Source organism: Pleurodeles waltl, chromosome 2_2 (genome assembly GCF_031143425.1).
Source record: "Pleurodeles waltl isolate 20211129_DDA chromosome 2_2, aPleWal1.hap1.20221129, whole genome shotgun sequence".
Classification (NCBI taxonomy): domain Eukaryota; kingdom Metazoa; phylum Chordata; class Amphibia; order Caudata; family Salamandridae; genus Pleurodeles; species Pleurodeles waltl.
In genome coordinates, this window is record NC_090439.1 from 341,008,142 (window position 1) to 341,027,314 (window position 19,173).

Genomic DNA, 19,173 nt, shown 5'->3' on the forward strand with positions numbered 1-19,173 from the left:
AACATTTTACGAAAAACAGCGTAAAACCATAACAATAAAAAATAACCACTACTCAGGGAAGAGTTAACAATTTTTATTTCCCTATTGCTTACAATTCTAAATCATCTGTTAGTTTAAACTTTATTCAGTTCATTAATTCATTCATATAACACCATCACTTAAGACATATGCGGAAAGGTAATTCTATAAACTACAACATTAGCATTGATAATGAAGTTCAGCAATTAAGTTTGTCAGTCAATTTTACAAAAAATTTGCTTGGAGTCAAAGATGAGATACTTGTAAAGCAATTAAATCTTTCACTGTATGAAATTGATACTAAGCACTCTGGTGGTCTCAGTCCAAATCGTGTTTCTCTGTATGTTATGGTTTTAGTTATTGAAGCAAGCTCGGCCCTGTGCAACTTCAGCCAAAATATTTTAGAAAGGTTTGGTGGAAAGTGAAAAGACGAGCAGGAAATTCGGCTTTAAATGCCAAGTGTTAGGACACAAGTCTGCTGTATTATTATTTGGGAAAGTTGTACTGCCCATTCCTCAGACGTTTTGGAATGCCAATTTCTGGTTCCCATCATTGATGTGGAATTGACATCAATGACGTGTGTGTTATCACATTTACAATTATGAGAGCCATTCCTGTTGTGATGTCCAGGGGGCATCCAATGACCAACTATCAAGTCGGACGTGACTGCCATTTTCTTTTTTTAGACTAAGAGCATGGTCGGTGGCAGCAATATCAGTAGTTTGGGTGCAACCCTGTTTATCAGCATATCAATGGAGCTAAAAATGTCACCCTCTGCATAAAGTCTGTACATCTCACCAAGCAGTGATTTGTGGCCTCCGTGTTTGGAGGGTGCTTCATGAGTGTGTCTGCTTTGGAGTGTGTGTAAAGCAGAATGAAGGGTGGAGCCCATTGGAGTTTAGTTGTGTGTTTGGACAAGTAAAGAAGAGAGCTCCTGTTAGTTTAACTGCATTCTCAGTGACTAGCCCTACTCCATTTAATTGAATAATCATTAAGTGCTTGTCACTACAAGCGTGAGTCAAGTGCTAAAGCGGAGTACTTAGACATCCAGTTTGCATACATTAGCTTTGTGACCCCAGGACATAAGTGGTAAGCAAACCCCGGTTGTTAAATATGAGGGCCAATAACACCTGACTGCCCTAGGAAGCTAGTGCAAGAAACGTTACACACGTCCGCATGTAAGGTAGGGTGTCTTCAAGATGAAGCACGCTTACTTTATTGTTCTGCAAATAGAAGCAAGGGGAAGTTAGTGAGTTGCCTTTTCTAAAAATGTGGAATAATGGAAATATAATCTCATCCCAAGCCTTGATAGAATTCAAGTGAATGTGTCTTGTTTTATGCGCTACTTTTGAAGTACAAAAAAGAAAATAATTCATTCAGAGCTCCAAAAGAAAATGTTCCTATATAAAAGTTTCTGCCACAATATTTCATCTGTATTTTCCTTCTAATCTTTACCATGAAATTTGTCATAGATTTTAGATAAAATCGAAGATGTTAAGGAACTTATAGTGACCAAGGAAGCACAACTACTACGAGCTCTAATTCCTGTGGAAAAAGTGCATCTGACCATCATCGTTGCTCACCTTCAAACTGCAGAAGAAGTTCAAAAGTAAGAATTGTCTGGTAAATGATAGATTCCGTAAGAAATAACCAAATTGTAACTGTATGTTCTGAATTTTTCAGTTCAGTTCCACTCTGCTGTTGGACAATTCTTGATGTTCATTTTGCTAAATGCTCATAGGCAGAGGTTTTTCTCATGGGATTTTTAAAGACTCATTTTAGATGAGTGATGCAAATATGATATATTAAGTCAATATGAATATCGATGTTTCAATAACTATCACTGGTTACTGGACCTGGTTCATTAGGCTTCAGGCTCACATGTTTATAAAACATATCAAAGATTTGTGTACAAAACAAAGTTCAATAGACTTGAAGAAGGAGTGCGAGGTGATCCCTGAGGTAGAATAGCAACCTTTGCTAGACTGTGGAATGTCCCTTCTTTGGAAAGTGTCGGAGATGTAGGCACTTGTCCACTTGTAAACATGTGGATGAAATAAATTTCCTTCTATAGCGCAAACCTATCCAAACGCAGTGGAGCACTATAGAGAGCCAAAGACAAGCGTGAAGTCAATAAGTAAGGGGAGAGGTAGCTGGTTGGTAGACTGCTAATCTGTTCTGATGTAGTGTAAAGAAATTAATTTTCCCTTATTTCATTGAGCACTGAAACTCTTTATAAAAGTACATGCCTTTGAGAAGACACATGACCATTGAGACACCAACACATAAACACGGAAAGTTCAGACTGGCAATGGAACATGTTAGCCATTCCACCACAAGTGACTCTCTTGCAATGCACAAAGTATATTAACCCCTTCGCTGCCAGGCCTTTTGCCCCTCCTGTGCCAGGCCTTTTTTTTGGCTATTTGGAGCAGTTTGCGCTTAGGCCCTCATAACTTTTTGTCCACATAAGTTAGCCAAGCCAAATTTGCGTCCTTTTTTTCCAACATCCTAGGGATTCTAGAGGTACCCAGACTTTGTGGGTTACCCTGAAGGAGGCCAAGAAATTAGCCAAAATACAGTGAAAAGTTCGTTTTTGTTAAAAAAAATGGGAAAAAGTGGCTGCAGAAGAAGGCTTGTGTTTTTTTCCCTGAAAATGGCATCAACAAAGGGGTTGTGGTGCTAAAATCACCAGCTTCCCAGCTTTCAGGAACAGTCAGACTTGAATCAGAAAGACCAATTTTTCAACACAAAATTGGCATTTTACTGGGACATACCCCATTTTAAAAAAAAATTGTGCTTTCAGCCTCCCTCCTTCCAGTCAGTGACAGAAATGGGCATGAAACCAATGCTGGATCCCAGAAACCTAAACATTTCTGAAAAGTAGACAAAATACTGAATTCAGCAAGGGGTCATTTGTGTAGATCCTACAAGGGTTTCCTACAGAAAATAACAACTGAAAAAGAAAAATATTGAAATTGAGGTGAATAAAACAGCAATTTTTCTCTACGTTTTACTCTGTAACTTTTTCCTGCAATGTCAGATTTTCGAAAGCAATATACTGTTGCGTCTGCTGGCCTCCTCTGGTTGCGGGGATATATAGGTTCATTAAGAACCCTAGATATCCAGAGCCAATAAATGAGCTGCACCCTGCAGTGCGTTTTCATTCTGTACCGGGTATACAGCAATTCATTCGCTGAAATATAAAGAGTGAAAAATAGCTATCAAGAAAACCTTTGTATTTCCAAAATGGGCACAAGATAAGGTGTTGAGGAGCAGTAGTTATTTGCACATCTCTGAATTCCGGGGTGACCATACTAGCATGTGAATAACAGGGCATTTCTCAAATAGATGTCTTTTTTACACACACTCTTATATTTGGAAGGAAATAATGTAGGGAAAGACAAGGAGCAATAACACTTGTTTTGCTATTCTATGTTCCCCCAAGTCTCCCGATAAAAATGATACCTCACTTGTGTGGGTAGCCCTAGCGCCCGCAACAGGAAATGTCCCAAAACGCAACGTGGACACATCGTATTTTTTCACAGAAAATAGAGGTGTTTTTTGCAAAGTGCCAACCTGTAGATTTTGACCTCTAGCTCAGCCGGCACCTAGGGAAACCTACCAACCCTGTGCATTTTTGAAAACTAGAGACCTAGGGGAATCCAAGATGGGGTGACTTGTGGGGCTCTGACCAGGTTCTGTTACCCAGAATCCTTTGCAAACCTCAAACTTTGGCTAAAAAAAACACATTTTCCTCACATTTTGGTGACAGAAAGTTCTGGAATCTGAGAGGAGCCACAAATTTCCCTCCACCCAGCGTTCCCACAAGTCTCCCGATAAAAATGATACCTCACTTGTGTGGGTAGGCCTAGCGCCAGCATCAGGAAATGCCCCTAAACACAACGTGGACACATCACATTTTTTCACAGAAAACAGAGGTGTTTTTTGCAAAGTGCCTGCCTGTGGATTTTGGCCTTTGGCTCAGCCGGCACCTAGGGAAACCTACCAAACCTGTGCATTTATGAAAACTAGAGACCTAGGGGAAACCAAGATGGGGTGACTTGTGGGGCTCTGACCAGGTTCTGTTACCCAGAATCCTTTGCAAACCTCAAACTTTGGCTAAAAAAACACTTTCCTCACATTTCGGTGACAGAAAGTTCCGGAATCTGAGAGGAGCCACAAATTTCCTTCCACCCAGCGTTCCCCCAAGACTCCTGATAAAAATGATACCTCACTTGTGTGAGTAGGCCTAGCACCCACGAAAGGTAATGCCCCAAAACACAACGTGGACACATCACATTTTTTCACAGAAAACAGAGGTGTTTTTTGCAAAGTGCCTACATGTGGATTTTGGCTTCTAGCTCAGCCGGCCCCTGGGGGGGCAGAAATGGCCTAAAATAAATTTGCCCCCGCAACCCCTCCCCGGGAGCGACCTTTGCCTACGGGGTCGCTCCCCTTGCGTGACATTGGCTCAAAAAAAAAAAAACGGTGCCTAGTGGTTTCTGCCCCTTTGTGGGCAGATTTACCTAAAATCGGCCAATCTGCCCCCAAGGGGGGCACAAATGGTCTAAATACAATTTGCCCCCCAGGGAGGCAACCCTTGCCTAATGGGTCGCTCCCCATCTCTAAAAAAAAAAAAAAAAAAAAAAAAAAAAGAAAACACAAAAAAAAATTGCACTGGGGTCTAGAGATTTCTGCCCCCCCCCCCCTAATGATAGGCCGATCTGCCCCCGGGGGGGCAGAAATGGGCTAAAACAAATTTGCCCTATCCCCACCCCCCCGGGAGCGACCCTTGCCTACGGGGTCGCTCCCCCTGCTTGACATTGGCGCAAAAAAAAAATCACCAGTGCCTAGTTGTTTCTGCCCCCCTTGGGGGCAGATCGGCCTAATCAAAATAGGCTGTTCTACCCCCCAGGGGGGCAGAAATGGCCCAAAAAAAATTCCTCCCAGGGAAGCGACCCTTGCGTGAAATTCACGTTTAAAAAAAAAAAAATCCCTGGTGTCTAGCGGTTTATGTCCCCCCTTGGGGTCAGATTGGCCTCATAAAAATAGGCCAATCTGCCCCCAGGGGGGGCAGAAATGGCCTAAATATAATTTGCCCCCTATGGGGCGACCCTTGCCTAAGGGTTCGTTCCCCACATCCCAAAAAAAAAAAAATACAAATAAAAAATGATCCTGGTGCCTAGAGGTTTCTGCCCCCCCCCTGGGGACAGAAAAGACCTTCCAAAAAAATGCCCCCCCTGGGAGCGACCCTTGCCTAAGGGGTCGCTCCCTTATGTCCATTTCATTAAAAAAAAAAAAAATCCCTGGGGTCTATTGGGCGTTTCTAAAGCCTCCCTGGGCCTCCCCCACGTGATCGTGCATTTCTCTTTCGATCGCGCTGGAAGCTGAGCTTCCAGCACGATGGGAGGAGGCCCTCTGTGATTGTCAGCGCGTGATGCGCGCTGATGTCACGAGGCGGTGGTGGGAGGGGAAGGGCTTCCCCTTCCTTCCCTGCCTTGGGGGGGTGGGTGGGGAGCACAGGGGGGAGCGCTAGCGCTCCCTCCTGTTCCCGGGTGTAGGACGAGGTGACCTCGTCCAAGGCACCCAGAAACCCCCGGGAACCGGTGCCTTGGACGAGGTGACCTTGTCCAAGGCACCGAGGGGTTAAGGTGCAAAACTGTATTTCTTTGATTATATTATTTGTGCTTACATTGCTGAATAATACAATCACATGGTCACATTTTTTTGTTCCCTTTTGCGTTAGTCCGAGCCATACATATGGTACCATTTGCATTGGGATGTGTGGGAACGCAGGGTGTTAGGATTTTTGAAGCTGGACACAAATTCCCCAGTTTTCCAACGCATAATTGAGAGAATTGTTTTTGTCCAGCTGAGTTTAATAGTGTCTATGGCACTGTGGGTAGGAGATTGTGGTGTGATAAATACTATCTACTTTCCTGGGTTTCCTAGGGTGTGTGATATTCAGAAATATCTGCATAAAAGAGAGTCCCATGTGGGACTTTCACCCACTGGACAAAAACTTCATCAGTTAAAAAAAAAAAAAAAAAAATGAGGAGATCGGTTTTCTTGAACCATACTTGTTATTTGCACAGATTCTGGTTAAGAATCTCTGGTGAGAGCAAGCACAACCACACGTAAATGGATTATTCTGAGTCTTGAGTTTTAAAAAAATGTGCAGGGATGGCAATACTTGAGCCATAAGCCTAGGAATTGTGAGGCTATATTTAATAAAACAAATAGTTCGATTATTGCAGAGCAATCTATGTAAAGAAAGGTGATCTGATCCAGGAAAGGCAAATCCCACTGTACTCCATTTTTTTAAAAATTCCCAGGTTTGGTCAAGTTTTCTGGGAGTTCATCGACCTCTGAGCCCAAATATAGTACCATCCCACCAAAAGCAGCAATCCTGCCCTTTACGTGAGATTTGGTCCTTGTCCCACACACATGTAGGTGCGATTTTTATTTGGATGAAGGTTGAAAGGTTGGTAGGAATTTATCTGTTTTCCACAAATTTCAGTTTTCTGTTCCAGTAGCAAAAGAAAAATATTTTGTTTCTTAAGCAATGACCGAGGTTTGTTTGGGTTTTTGTGTACAAAATTGTGGTGGGTTCTGTGCAAGCCATGACACCCTGCACTACCCTCCATGGGTCTCTAGTTTTCAGGAATATTTTTAGTTGAGAGTAGCAGAAGGAGGAGGGTATACTGACCATGGGCAAAAGAACTGTACAGATCTTCAACGGAAACTGTGAACATTGAGTTTTAAATCATAGATTGACTATATTGTAGGGATGTCTGTGATACACACTACTTCATCCACACAAATTTCATATATTTCCCCCTGGTCTCTAGTTTTCAGAAAAGTCAATAGTTGATAGATTTATCTCAGCTAAAGCAAACCCTTGGCTAAAATTCGCCTCCTATTACCATACAAATACACTTCCAAAGCATTGTTGTCAACCTTTACATACTTGCATTTTGGACCTTCCTGACACATGCACTGGGCCCTCCCACACATGTAAGTCATTTTTTATAAGGACAAGTCTGGGAATGCACAATAATAGCACAGTAGCCCCTTCTCACATATTGCTGTGTTCTGCAGCATAGTTTTCAATCCTCAAACACATGATTGAAAGCATGATACAAAATAAGTAGCGTTTTCACTACAGTTACAGGCTGAAAACGCAATACAGATATAGCAAACTCACCAATATTACACACAATTTAAAAAGATTAACGTTGTTTTTTTGACACCTGGAATGTAACTGTGTGATCAGTAATCTCACTTCAAGCACCAGATGTCCATTCACACATCCTTCATGCCTTCACTCACCCAACAAACGCACTACCATTCACCTCACTGCCACTTGCTTGACAGCCACAACACCAGTCACCCGCTAGTCATCTTCTAACCACACTCAAGTCACCTCGCACTCATCTAACACACTGTCAACCACAACACAACCACACCACTAGTCATGTGCAAACCTCAAAGCCAGTCTTCTACCCAACACACAGCCACCCACCACATCACTAGACGGCTGCCGGACTTTCAAACAGTTGTACCTCATACATCTTCACCAATACCCAAACACATAATTGACAATCACACAGGGTAGGCATGCATTACATGCCAAACTTCCTGTTAATCCTGCACCACTCAAACAAAATGCCTATGATCTTGCGGCGTGCACTTCTCGCTTAACTAGATCAGAAGTTTGCTCTGAACATCGTGTGTCACCATAAGAATTGGAAGCAAAATTATCTAAAGACCCCTCTGTCACTGGAAAGTTACAGTCTGAGTCCTCTCCATGATCAACCACAGACTTCAAGTCAGTATCTAAACACAGAATCCATCTTGGCTCGATTTCTGAGTAGAGTTTGGCCAGTTGCAGTGCATGCTCAGCAGATGTCTTGTTCCAAAGCTGCTCATGCGCCTAGATGTAAATGTACCCTTTTGTGCTATTTCTGAGAGTAGATTTACACCTACAGACATGCAAGACTGAACTTGAGTGTAATGTTATTACTGGTAAAGTTTTACATGTTGGTGTAGCTCTGCGCTGTAGCAGAACCACCTTTCCTGTGTGGCCATGCCATATGTTTTGTCCTTTGATAGGACCCCATATTTTTGCTGGATTTAGAACTCTGTGCACTTTGGCTCTGCTAAGCAATAGTAAAGTGCCTGGGTGCACCCTTTTAAGATAAATGAATTAACATACTTATATTTGGCATATTTAATTTACCTATATGTCACTAGTACATGGTGCAAACTGTACCTAGAGCCTTTTAATCGTCACTAGTGGAACGAGGCATATATTGTGCCATCAACTAGAGTGGCAGTGTAAAACATTGCTTCAGGTCTATCATTGTAGCTGAACTGTGGCAGTGTAAACACTGCAATGTGACCTGTCAAAAAACAAAAAACTTTTTTGAAACATCAAAGCCACCCTGTTATGAGTAACTCCCTACTTTGTAGGCCTCGTAGCCTACAAGGAAAGGTGCGTGGTATTTAATAAAAGTAGGACATGTAGAGGTTTAATGAGAACATGTCCTTACTGTGACCAGCACCCAAAATCTGTTTTTTCCCACTGTCATGCAAGTTGTCTCGTGTCAAAATAATAGTATAGATTAAAATCCTAATACTGAATTTCAGGAATGGGACTCACTAGAAACATAATTAAACAACTGTTTTTAATGATGATAAAATCAATTTCAATGGTGAAGTCAGTCTTTAAATAAAATAAAAAAATAAACTTTTAAAAAGTTATGTTTTACATGCTTGAACTGCCAGAAAGATAATAGCGAAATCTGCCAGCTTTTAGCCAGAAAGTGGTTTTAAATACATGTGAATAGATGTGAAATGCTTCCCAGAACCTACCATTAGGCTGATCTGAATGGACAGATACTTAATTGAGCTTTGCAGACTACACAGGTTGTGGCTGTGAGCCTCATTTTGATAGCACAATCTCAAATCCAGTTTGACAGGTCTGCTGAGTCACATTTAACACTTTGGTGGCACTTGAAAGGAACAAGATGCCAAGACAATGCTTGTTTATCCACTGTCTAGTTGCTGACAAAATGTTTTTTTCCTACCAGGCGTCTGTCTCTGGCTTTATTGTCATACAGTGGCTAACACTGGATTTTAATGTTACATGTTGGAGGACACTATGGCCCTAATTATGAACCTGGCGGTCGGCAATAATATGGAGGTAAGTACTGCCAACAGGCTGGCGGTACTCACCGCCATATTATGACATTGGCGGGTTGGCTGAAGCCAACCCGCCAATGTACCACACTGACCGCCAAAGTGGTAACAGCCTCCGGGCTGGAGATATCTATCTCCAGCCCGGCGGCCGTCACTGTTCCACCTGCGGGATTAGGACCCTGCCTACCACCATGGTTTTCGTGGCTTCCTTAACGCCACCAAAACCATGGCGGTGAGCACTATCTGTGACAGGGAATTCGTTCCCTTCACTGATAGGGGTCTTCCCCCAACCCCCTCCAGTTAGCCCCCCCTACCTCTCCACAGTCCCCCACAGCCCCAACATTCACACCCCCCCTTCAGACACACACACACACACGCACACACTCATTCCCATGCATGCATATATCCATTCAAACACACAAATGCACACACAAACATGCACCCAGACACGCATTCATATCACACAAAATACACGCACTCACACCTCTATACATGCACACATCCATTTCAACACGCAACACACACCTGCATTCACGCACACACAAACATTCACACACACACACACACAACACCCCCCACCTCCTCCCCTGTCGGAGAGCCAACTTTCCTGGATCCAAGGGGTATTCCGGCAGGAGATTGGATGGGGCTCTGCTGCCAGCAGCAGCGTCCACCAGTAAAACACCGCCAGGCCCTATTATTCCTCATAATAGGGCTGGCGGCGGTCTGCTGGTGTGGCGATGCTGCTGGCAGCAGTGCCACCTTACCACCATCCACCGGCATGGCCACAGCCAAATTTCTGCCATTTTTCTGGCAGAAATCCAGCTGTGGTCATAATACAGCGGATGGCTGGTAGCTGCGGCGACAGTCCTTTGGCAGCCGTCGCCGCAGTGATAGGGGTTTTTTACCGCCAATGCCATAATGAGGGTCTGTATTGTCATAGTACACTCCCCACACACACCTGAGCCATCGTAGCCCAAGATGAGCATTATTGATTGTATCCACTATCTTTAAAATACCCACAGTAGGTATAGCTAGACCTGGGAACTTTCACCCCTTTGGTTTGGGCATGCCCAGGTGTCATTCCCACCTGCTAGCTAGATCTCTCCAGGATGTGCACTCTCCAAGCAACCACTTCAGAACACTTCCTGGACTTGTGGAATATCAGAAGGGGATTGGACCTTCAATCTGTAATCTGGGAGGAGCCAAGAAGGGATTTGACTAACGACAAATAATTGGATTCCAAGGGTCATAACTCTGACCTCCTGTTTAAGCTACAGAGATAGAACAAGCTACAAGAGACCTTTTTCCTGAAGTACTCAGCTAACCAGTAACACCAGGGTGTGAATTAGACCTGCTTTTTGCCTCTGCCTGACATCCTATGAGCTGTGACATGCTTCCCATGAGGTCCTGTTGGAATTAAAAGTATACTTCTGTCGTGGATTGAGATTTAAAGGAATAAGTTGGAAGATAAACCAAAGTGAACCTGGTTGGTGTATGCAACAATTATTCCGTCACAGTCTGCCTCAAATTGTGCCTAGGTGCTTTGGGATTTTTATTGATTTAATTTTTTACTTTTACAGTTTTAGTACTGCATACATACTTCACATATTGCCTTACGTTAACTCTGTATTCTCTGCTTAATAGTAGCGGTAGGTGATGAGCTCCGCTAGCAGAGCTAACAGAGTTTTTGGCACTCAGCGATCCTCTTTGAGCAAGGAGTTTGACCAAAAACTCTGCTAGCTCCTCTAAGGGAGCTGAGATCACCTTGTACACACTTCAGCCCAGTTATAGGCCACACAGCACAAGCGCAGACTGTCTGTGCTTACGCTGTGTGGCCCATAACTGGGCTACAGTGCGCACTCGGCCCGAGGTCTGCTATGGAGCTGCTCACCAATGCCAGCTTCATATCCAGTCCTCCCTCCACCAGCAGCCTGGGATCAGAGAGCTGAGGGAGGCAGAGAGCAAGGCCGCTGGCAATGAGGACCCCCTGCAAGAACCCAAGTAAGTCCTTGTTTTTTTCTTTGCACACTGGTGCCAAAGAGACCTAAAATGTCAGCTTTCTCTGCCTATAGCCCTGACCTGAATTCAAGCCAAGGTCATAGGCAGCAAAAGCTGCTGTTTCAGGCCTCTTGTGCACCAGCCTGCCCGTGTGTGGTACACACAGGGCATTGCGGTGCACAGGAGGCCTGAAACTGCAGCTTTTGCTGCTTACGGCCCTCGCCTGAATGTGCACGATCTCAGAAGCAATAAGCAAAGGTCAACCTTTCTTAGAGCTTCCAAGATCTGGTGCATTCAGACCAGGGCAGGCGGCCCTCCGCCTCTTGCGGTGCTCCGTGGAATTCCACAGAGTTCTAAACCAACTACACAGAATTCCGCGGAGTAGAACTCCATAAGGTCCGCCCACCCTTACTTAATAGCTATTAGGGGACTGAGCTCAGATTAATTTAATTTCTTTGAGGGTTCACCCCAACAAGTGTTGTGATTGTTCCTTGAGGTGAATATTCACCCATCCCAAATAATCAGTGTTGCATTAGTGACAGAGAGCTCTCTATGGTAAAGCTTCGGGAATGTCATTGAAGTTAATTATACGTTTTTAAATATAAAAACGTGTAATATTTTATAACAATAAATTAAATAAAATGTTGCTGCACATGAAATTAAGTATGCATTAAATAATTCTTTTAATGTATCACATTTAGAAATATTTTCTAAAAGATAATAAATTCCCACACAGTAACAATTGTATTCCTACTTAATGCATTTGATTTTGTTAAATGTTGTATTGAATTAAATATTTTTAAATTTTTTAACAAAAGTTCAATTTTTAAATGACAAATTTTAGCATAATAAAATATTTATTAATTGTAACATTAAGCAATGCATATATACTATTTAAAAATCAAATACATTTTATTTATAAAACATTTTCCATAAGATAGTACTCTGTTATTTTCTGTGGTAGTATGTTGCAGAACCTGTGAGCGGACTGTGTGGTGCATGACTTATTACGATGTTGGGGTAGGGTATATTTACTATGATTGTGTCTACTCTAGGGCTATAGTAAATATTGATAAGTAGTTTATGAATAGCATCACTCGCCCTTTGCCTTCAAACATATGCTACTAAGCATTAACCATCAAATTACTTTCTCCTTTCATCAGCTTAGTTGATGGCACCACTGGAGGGTTAGGACTGCAACCTCCTTCTTCCAGCAATCCCACATATGTAACACAAAAAAAGGGGCAATCTGCAGATCCCCCAGGACAGTCCATCTGGATACTGGACTTCCCACAGAACCAACACAAGAATATTCCTCAGTCTGAAGGAATGTACCTTCAGGACTGACCCAGCTAGCACCTCAAAAGACAGTGTGGATGGCCACTGCCTGAGAGCTTTGACATGCATGTCCTGTTTAGTTCTCATTCTCATATGGAAAAAATGGATTCCTGGTCCGTGCCGTGGTTACGAGCCACCCCCAGTAGATAAATTAGAAGCAGAGAACTAGCATGGATTAAGAAATACTGCTGTGTGACCCGTCCTCCAGCCTTACTACCTGGCCACATTGCAGTGCTGAACAATGGTTTATAAGAATGCTTGTTGATAGCAAGAAGGAGAGAAAACACCAGAGGGCCAGCAAAATCTGTGCGCAGAGAGGAAGCAACAATAATGAAAATGAGTGATGGGCTGATACTACATGTCACTGCCCAAGGGTTGCCAGTGCAGGCATGGGTCAATTATGCCTCTGCTGCAAAAAAGCCACACGACCTGAGGCTTCAGGTTCAAAGCTTAGTAAAGCTTCCTATGCACACCATACAATTCAGAGGTCAATAAAAGGATCTCTTCTGTTAATCGCTTGCTAGATGACTTCCTCCTCACACCCAAAAACATTGCTCTTGGCCTTGGCAAGTAAGGACTTAAATCTCACAGGTGGCAAGCCCCTGACTGGGTTGAGGGGGAAGGGCCCCTCTCCAAGGACTTTGCAGGGGCCACCCCCTCAAGTTTCGTTATGCTACTGACTGTTGTGTGTAATGTTCTAATAGGCTTCAGTGTTTGCCTTAGCATTAATATGCAACTATTGTTGATCAAAAAATGGCAAGTGAAAGTTTGCCCCAGTCTTACAAAGGTGGTCTACTGTGGCTACCAGTTTGACTTTAATACGAATAAGCCTGTAGGTCTATTGTGGGAATCCTTGTTATGTGTCAGAGACCCTAATAATTTGAGTTTTGAAGTTCCAGTTGGGGTTAAAATATAGTTGACAGAAAACCTTGGTCTTGAGACAGAATAGTTTTTTTCTATTGAGTCTAACTTCATCAGGATCTTTAGTGTATTGTTCAGTCAAATTGTCCAACAGCCCTTAAGGCAGATGTAAAGGTATAATCATTTTGGTTGAAGATGGCTACATTTCCTTAGACTAGAATTTACTTTTAAGGCATTGTGAAACAATTATTTTTATGAACATACTTTCAGATACATTGCAGCTAAGTAAGTAAGCAGAAACAGCACATAGGAAGATACCCAATTATACCAATCAGCAGGCAAAATTACATACAAGGTAAATAACCGTAAGCACAAAGTTGTGAGCTAGCAATGTCTGTGAGCCTTGTTGGGGAAGCAGCTGGAGTACCCCAAAGATGCATACAAGGTTAGACATCTATTTACATGTAGCCTAGTGGACATAGAACATGAGAGAAACAGTAACAGGAGGGGGAGTGGAGCAGTAGTCTATTTAAACAGCACAGGTCAAACAGTATAGAATGTGACACAGGCCTTGTGCAATACAGGTGTGCAAGACATCACTTTTGGTGCTAAGTTAAGACTGTACATAGTGGGGAATGTACCAAGGCACTAGTACGTCAGATGCCCTTAAACAGAGAGGTCAGGTTTCTGAGATACTTTTGGACTGTCAGCCTTATAGTGGTCTTCCTCCAAACTGTTTTTGTCTGCTTACCTCCTGTCTTTGATGATTCTTTTTGTTGGCCTTACATCTCTGAGGACATTCCCACTGGTGATCAGTGCTAAAGTGCATATACTTCTCCCTTAAACATGGAGACACTGGTATATACACAATTGGCATTTTTAGTTTACTTGCAATTCCCTTGTAAAGTGGTATATCACATGCCCATGGCCTGTAAATTAAATGCTACTACTGGGCCTGTAGCAGTGATTGTGCCTCCCTCTTAAGTAGCACTGTAAACATGGTTCAGGCCTGCCACTGCAGAGTCTATGGGTGCAATTTTACTACCACTTTGACTTGTCATTTACAACCTCTTGCTAAACCTTAAACTCCCCTTCTACTACAGATATGTCACCCCTACAGTAGGCCTTTGGTAGTCCACAGGGCAGGGTTCTATATATATAAAAGGTAGGACATGCACTTTTAAGTTTTACATGTCCTGGTAGTTAAAAATTCTCAGTTGTTTTTCACTACTGTGAGTCCTATTCCTCTTAGGCTAACACAGGGAATTTCTTCATACACTTGTAAGTTTAATTCCTGTTTAGAAAAGAGTAGTTGTGACATGTTTAATATCTCTGAAATGATAATGTTAAATCCTCTTTACTGGTAAGGTCGGATTTGACATTACTATTTTAGAAATGCCACTTTTAGAAAGTGGACATTAATCTGCACTTACAGTTCTTTGTGTGTGCAGCCTGTCCGCAATACATGTCTGGGGTGGGTGACAGCTACACTTTGTGCATTCCCTGTAGACAGCCACAAACACAGGAATGTTAGGTGTGTCTGAGTGCTCATCTTCATTAATCTGCAATTCTGGTGGCTCTTCCTAGGCAGGAAGGGCATGAGTGACTGACACTTAAACCTGAATATGCAGTGCCTGTCCCCACACCAAAGGCTGATTACCCCTTACAGATAGTATGGAGCCAGGGAAAGGATACTTCTTTGAAGTCATCCCCACTTCAAATGCACGTTTGGGTATAAGTTCTGTGTCTCTGACCTAAGTAAAACAGATACTGCTTGACCTACCACTGGACTCTGTCAAAAGAACTGCTGTGCTGAATCAAGGACTGTCACTCAGCTGGACTGCTGACATCGAAGGACTGCTTTTCTGCTGTGCAGCCTTATGCTCTCTGACCTTGCGGAAGGAGAGCTGGAATCTGCCTTGTACCCCAAGGTGATCTCCAAGGGTTTGTTGGCTTGCCTCTTGTTGATAGAGACTCAGAGATATCAAGGTCTCTACCAAGGCTCCTATGCCTGATTCATTGGAAGTGGACCCAAATTACTTGCACCAGTGAAATGAACACATCTCCTGGCAGCGGCAACCAATACATTGAATCTGTTGCCAGAGTAAAACTGGTGCATCACACTTGAGGCCTGAGCAGCACCTTTGGGACTAACACATCCCTTGTCTGCTGGAAGCGGCACCCAGCGCATCAATGCACCACCGAAACCTTTGCGTTGCTGACATCGCTGAAGGACGAGTTCTAATGCCACAATACCTGCAACCAGAGCCAGCAGCGAAGGAGAAAGGCTATCCATAGATCAGCAGTTTAAACAAGTACAATGGGAACTGGCTTTTCTTTCCTTCTGATATTTTTCTTTAGAAAATACTGCTCATCCGAAAAGTTATTTATGACAACATTAGTTTGCCATGCTATAGCTTATAACCTGAAATACAGAATCTCTGCATGTTTCTCACACTTTGAGCCACAGAATGTTTTCATCTAAATTACATTGTCATTTTAATGTTTTTGAAAAAACAACTGCTTTTTTTCACACTACTCGGTCTGTTTTTGCTCTTCATACCTGCAATAAACATTGAAAAAGCAAAGTACTATGGGTCTAACTGGTTTGGGATAAGGGTGATGGTTTGACCATATATTGCAAGACACAGAATAGCCTCTGTCCTACAAAAAAAGGATATTGCTAGTCACCTGGGAGTTCCATGATCTTGTGCAGGAGCTCTGCCCTACAACAAAGTGGTACCAGCAGACTAAAAGTGAAAAAGCACTGTAACTATTTGAGAAATCAGAAAATGTATCACAATTTTACCTTTACGGAGCACTAACCATAATTTCTATGAGGAAGAAAACATAATTTTGTTTATTTTCAAGAGATGATATAGGTTTTACTGTCTGCTTCCCCGTGCCTGTCCCCCATCCACCATTGTTAGTCTGTGCCCCTACTCCCTGCCTCCATGGTTTGCTGTTCTGCTACTGCCTCCCTCTCCTGCCCTTCAGAAAATGGCAGTACAAAAGACCATGCAGAGCAGGATGGAGAGGGCAGGGCTGTAAGCCTGCCATGGAGGAAAGGTCTATGGGGGCATCCCAGCAGAACATGAAGGGCTGGAGGGAGGGGGCAGGGGCATGCGCAGTTAACAAAGGGCAGGGAGAAGGGGCAGAAGGATAACCAATTTGACCACATAGGGCAGGCTGGCAGGGGCAGTAAGATGTCCAAAGAGGGCTAGCTAGATGGGACAGGGGCACGGAGATCATCAGCCACAAGTGGGCAGGGGCAGGAATTTTACCTCAGTGATCAGATTGACTTGGGTATAGTCAGAATTATGGACCATGGAGGGTGAGTGCGAGGGGCTCGGGCATGTACCTGGAGAACTGAGGGAATAGAGTGTGGCGCAGGTTTAGCAAGTTGACCATGGAGTGCAGGCTGGCTTGGGCAGCTTAATGGGCCATGGAGTGAAGATGAGGGAGGGTGGGGACACGTGCCAGGGAAACAGAAGACTAGGGAAAGGGGCCAAGGCAGCGAGCTGGCTATAGAGGGCAGGTATTAGGGGTCAGTGTACACAAATGGGGAACAGTGGCAGGCAGTAGGAGGATAGGGCCAGCAATGCTGACCACAGAGGGCAGGCCGCAGAGAATTGGCCACCAGCCGGGATTGGTCCTGTGCCAACCCTATCTTGGGAATGGCCAAAGGCTGTGTGCGGTGGCGGTGTTGCCTGAATGTTAAAACTAAATTAACACCCTAGAAAAACCCTGCAAATTAATTTAATAAAACCCCAAATTTAAACCAACATTTTAGTTGGGTATGGTAATATGATCTTCCCTAACATCTTCCCTAGCATTAAAGAAACCAGGATCTTCGCTGAAAAAACAGTGATAGTTAGGAGTAGGAATAAAATCTTAGCTTATAGTTTTTGGATTCAGGGGAATAGGGTTCATTGGGCCTCAGAGGCATGGGAAGGGGAACTGATCACCCCTTCAATTTGTTGTACACGGCTGTCCCCCAGCTACCATGTTTATTTTATTTTGCTACTATCCTGCGGGAGTCCTGCAGGATCACAGCAAAAAAAAAACTGAAACCCTGCTTTTTGTGTTTTATGGGGTTTTTGTTGCCCCAGGGAGGATCTGCTATCCCACCACAAGTGCTAGGGGTCGGGATATCCCTATCTAGCCTCCTTATATGTATTTTTTTTAAACTATTTTTAGGACCTGGACTAAGTCCCAGGAGTCCCGCAATGGCTTTCTCAATATTTTCTCTTATGTTGCACACAGTCAATAGGAGCGCTTGCTCCTGCGTGTGTGCACTCCAATGGAAGCAAGGAGGCCCAAGGGAAAAAAGCCACCTAAGCCAATCAGAACATTCTACATTTTTTAATTTAGGTTAGAGGGACTACCGAAGAGTCGCTCAAACACAACTGTCCAATATACAATATTTTTCATCCTTAAATTCTCAAACTCCTGAACAGATTTATACCAAATCACAAAAAGCACACTTTTAGGACCAAGGTTTAGCTTCCTGCCAAATATTGAGTAATTCTGTTACGCAGTTTTTGCAGAAGCACTACCTAAAACATCTATGTAAAATGCATAGGGATCTTGCGTTGTGGGATTTTGTATTGTCTGGGCTCTTACTTGACTGATTACTCCAAAACTCTCCATAAAGAACCTTATCATAAAAGAAAATCTTTTTTTGGAACGTTTTGTGACGATTCATCAAATGGTGCCAGAGTTATTAGTAAACCAAAAAAGCATATCCTGTGGAAACATAGACCTAACTATAACTGCTCAGTGGAGACTGACACTGGGTGATATGTATGTAATGTGCGTCCTGCACAGAGAACGGCCCTGACACAGGGTCTCTAAAAAAAGGTGCTATTGTGATCTGTTAAAAATTATTTAACAATGCTCGCACACCATTATTGCAAGTCAGTTGGTCCTTTTATTCAAGTAGTGTAGCTAGGAATACTCTATTGTACAAGTCCATTTCACCTCCTTTCTTAGGCTCACTATCTTGATAAATTGTCATGTATATGTTCAGTCAACATGAGTTTTGACAAGTAAGTGTGTAACCCAGTGTCGTCCTTAGTGCTGGACTCAACATACTTACCATATCACATCATTTAAAAGGAAGTGTTGTAGTTTTACCACGGTTGCTGAGAAAAGGGTGAGTAATTCTTCACCAATTATTTTTTTAACAGAAAGCGCAGTAAAAATACTGTTCAGGTTTCTGACTACAAACCATGTTGAATACTAAAGAACAGGTTCCAAGTAGACATTTTCTGCTGAAATTAGTCTTCCCGTAACTTTATGTAGTTTGCTTGATCTTTTAATGCTGAGCCTAGGTTGTTCTATCAGTGAAGATAAAGCACTTTGAGATATCATCCACCATGTTGTACTGATCATTAACATAGACACGAGTCATCAATGGCACTCAGTTTGCTTATATGTTGGTACGATGTGTTCAAAATCATCAGATATGGAAGCTTATTTTCTTGGAAGGCATGTGCATGAAAAGTTATCTTGAACTAATTCCTTTGCTATAATGGAAACATATTAAGGCACTACAGAGGAGAAGAGACAGAACACATAGCTTTTGAAATGTTGACACATGCTACCTACCTGATCCTAGATTCTCCATAATTTTAGATTTGTGACTTTGGTTAATCAGTCCAGCATAATACAGTCTCAATATGACTAAGATTCGGGGATGGGTTTGGTGTTGAAAAGAGAAAGCTTTTCTCACAGTCCGTATTTTTA

At 42.9% G+C, this 19,173-nt stretch overlaps 1 protein-coding gene across 1 annotated transcript in view; it reads left to right on the forward strand.

Moving 5' to 3' along the window:
- LOC138276099 (uncharacterized) overlaps positions 1-19,173 on the forward strand; it is a 233,974-nt gene that overhangs the window by 115,152 nt on the left and 99,649 nt on the right. The window contains exon 6 of the mRNA XM_069219156.1: positions 1,491-1,627. Within this exon, the coding sequence (XP_069075257.1) occupies positions 1,491-1,627 (137 nt within the window). The remainder of the gene's footprint in view (positions 1-1,490; positions 1,628-19,173) is intronic.